Source organism: Spinacia oleracea, chromosome 3 (genome assembly GCF_020520425.1).
Source record: "Spinacia oleracea cultivar Varoflay chromosome 3, BTI_SOV_V1, whole genome shotgun sequence".
Lineage (NCBI taxonomy): Eukaryota > Viridiplantae > Streptophyta > Magnoliopsida > Caryophyllales > Amaranthaceae > Spinacia > Spinacia oleracea.
This window is the reverse complement of record NC_079489.1, coordinates 93,392,729-93,395,412: the sequence shown is the minus strand read 5'-3', so window position 1 is coordinate 93,395,412 and position 2,684 is coordinate 93,392,729. Positions and strand designations below refer to the sequence as shown.

Here is a 2,684-nt window from a genome sequence, read left to right as displayed (position 1 = left end):
AACTTGGAGTAACTCTCCATAAAAAGTTATGATCCCCACACTTACTCGCATATTCTTTTTACTACAATAAATAATTTATCCACTATCAATTTCTTACTATAACGACAACTCAATAACCCACTTTCATCTTATTTTAATAGATTCAACTCCCCCCTTATAAAATTACATGACGATTAAAATGTATCTTTTAATTAAATAGGAAGAAAGTATTTTACATTAACCCAAAAGCCCAAATAATGACCAAAATATAATTGATGTTGGAAAGTTACTTGAAAAGGAACTCCAATACTCCGTATACTCTTAGGTTCCTTTTTTTTTACCCTAAAAGGTTAAATTACTTTAGAGATTTAAATCACCATAGTTGACACATACGGAGTAATTTCGAGTACATTTTTCTCCCAAAAGAGAAAAAAAAAGGAAAACGAAAAAAAAACTCCCACGAGTATACGAACGTTAAAACCGCTCGCTCCCTCCCTCCCTCTTCTTACCCTTGCGCTCACCTCCCCCCTCTCTCTCCTCTCACATATAAATTTCATCTTCCCGGCGATTTGTCACAAACCCAACAAACAATCCCCCCCTCTTTCTCTCTCTTCTCAAAGCAAACCCTCACCAATTCTCTCATTCTCCCCCAAGCTCTTCTCTCTCTTTCCCCCTCTTTGGAATTTATCAGTCGCTGTTGTGTAATGGTGATTACCGCCTCCGTGGCGGAGTACGACAATCGACACCGAGACAACCGGACTCCGATGTCATCGGTGGAGGAAGACGACAGAGACGACGATTTCATGCCGCCAATGGCTTCAGAAAGATCGAAGGACAGCCTCCCTAATTTCTCCTCCCTCCCCTGCTTCAATGTCAAGTGGGGCCGCCGAGTGCAGCTCCGCTGTGTCAAGGAGGAGGATGACGGTGTTGATCATTACGACTTCCCTCACGCCTCTTCCTCGTCCCGCCGCTCTTCGATGACTCGGTCCGAGTTCAATTTGGAGCGTAAGCGGAGATCCACTGACGACGGTGGGATCGAAGCGATGAGAGAGAAACTCATGTTTGATTTTCGCGAAGAAGTCCACCAGATGCAAGCGGCCTTCCTTAAGAAATCCGACGTCGTCGTTTCAGCGGAAACGGTGGTTTCTTCACCGCCGGTGGAGCCGAGGCCGTGGAATTTGAGGACGAGGAGGGCGGTTTGTAAGGAGCCGAACAATCTCCATATCTCCAGTGACCGGAAGCCTAGTTTCTCACCAGCGAAACAGTCGGAGGTTAAATCTCCGGCAAGCAGGAACAGCGCTGAAGTTAACGGCGGCGATTGCAGTGAACGCCCAAGAGCGAAGTTTTCCGGTTCTCTCTCCAAGCAAGAAATCGAGGAAGATTTTCTAGCGATGTTGGGCACCCGGCCCGCTCGGAGGCCCAAAAAACGGCCCAAAATTGTGCAGAGGCAAATTGATGTAAGTTGAAATCTTTCGATGTTTTCCTGGGAAATTTCGGATTTTTGTATTTCCTAGTGAAACTTGGTACTATTGCATTGATTGATTTTGAATTTTAATTAATTATTTCTGGAATTTATTTTTCGTAGGGAGTTTTTCCCGGGTTTTGGTTATCGGAGATCACAGCTGATATGTACAAAGTAAACGAACATCCTCAGGCTTGAAATTTGGTAAATTCTCATTCTTATAAGAAAGTGTGAGTTTTTGTTTTTTGATTTTGGTTTCTTAAAATCATATTTACCCCTCTGTTATTTGGTATTGCAGAAATAGTTGAAATGTGGAAGATTTGGTTGTCCAGTGCAGATTTTTAGAGGAAGAATATTAATTTCCTGCTGACAAATTGGTAAAAAGTTGACAAGATGAATCGAAGATGTTGTTTGGGTTTCAATATCTCTCCGCTCTACTGACCGGGAATTCAACACAAGTTTTGAATTTTTGTGTTTTTTGTTGTTGTTGATGTAAGTAAAGTTTCTATGATTAGATGCTAATTCTGGGTTTACGACGTAGACATTTATGTGTTATTTGTTTTAGAATGTGATTAATGAAGAAATCGAAATTGGATTGATGATGATTATTTGTTCGGCTTAGACGTGATACTATACCAAACCTTTAAATTTGTGTATTTTCTGTTTAGAGGGAGCTACAAATGATATGGATCATGTGATGTAGGTGTGATGTTAAATTTGTGGTTTTGGTTATGCATTTGTGAAATTGTGTTTGTGTAGAAGAGTGGCATTTGTGATTAAGGAAAGGAATAATAAGGGCGCAAAGTAACAGTGGAAAGAAGGCTTTGTTTTTATATTAGTCTATCTTTTATGTAGATGAAGATATCCCCCTAGGACTTGGGTTGTTTGTTGAAGTTGTTTGTTTAAGTTTGATGAAAGCGTGAAAATAAGGCATTCTTGCCACCCGTTCCTCAAAATACTTGTTATTTTTAGGCAAATTTGCCAAAAACAACCTTTTAAAACCAGTTTTTTGCGAGAAACGACCTTTTAATTTTTTTTTTTGCGAAAACAAACCTTAAAGTAAAATAAATTTGCGAGAGACAACCTATTTGTGTTTTCAGGCGTTGACCATACATTTTCGACCTTGACTTCCCGGATTTGCTACATGCACCTGTTTTCCCACTTAAAATCAGATTCCAGCCAAAAATCCAAAAGAAAAGAAACCCCAAAGTTCATTTTCTCTCTCTGTTCTTCTTCCCCCACC

General features: G+C 40.3%; 1 protein-coding gene across 1 annotated transcript; it reads left to right on the top strand.

Moving 5' to 3' along the window:
• The first annotated feature begins 483 nt into the window (after positions 1–483).
• Positions 484–2,043, top strand: LOC110782522 (uncharacterized). Its single transcript, XM_021986693.2, has 3 exons — positions 484–1,436; positions 1,565–1,645; positions 1,740–2,043. Exons 1-2 carry the CDS (start codon positions 684–686, stop codon positions 1,637–1,639), a joined length of 828 nt encoding a protein of 275 aa, XP_021842385.2. The 5' UTR covers positions 484–683; the 3' UTR covers positions 1,640–1,645; positions 1,740–2,043.
• The last annotated feature ends 641 nt before the right edge of the window (positions 2,044–2,684 follow it).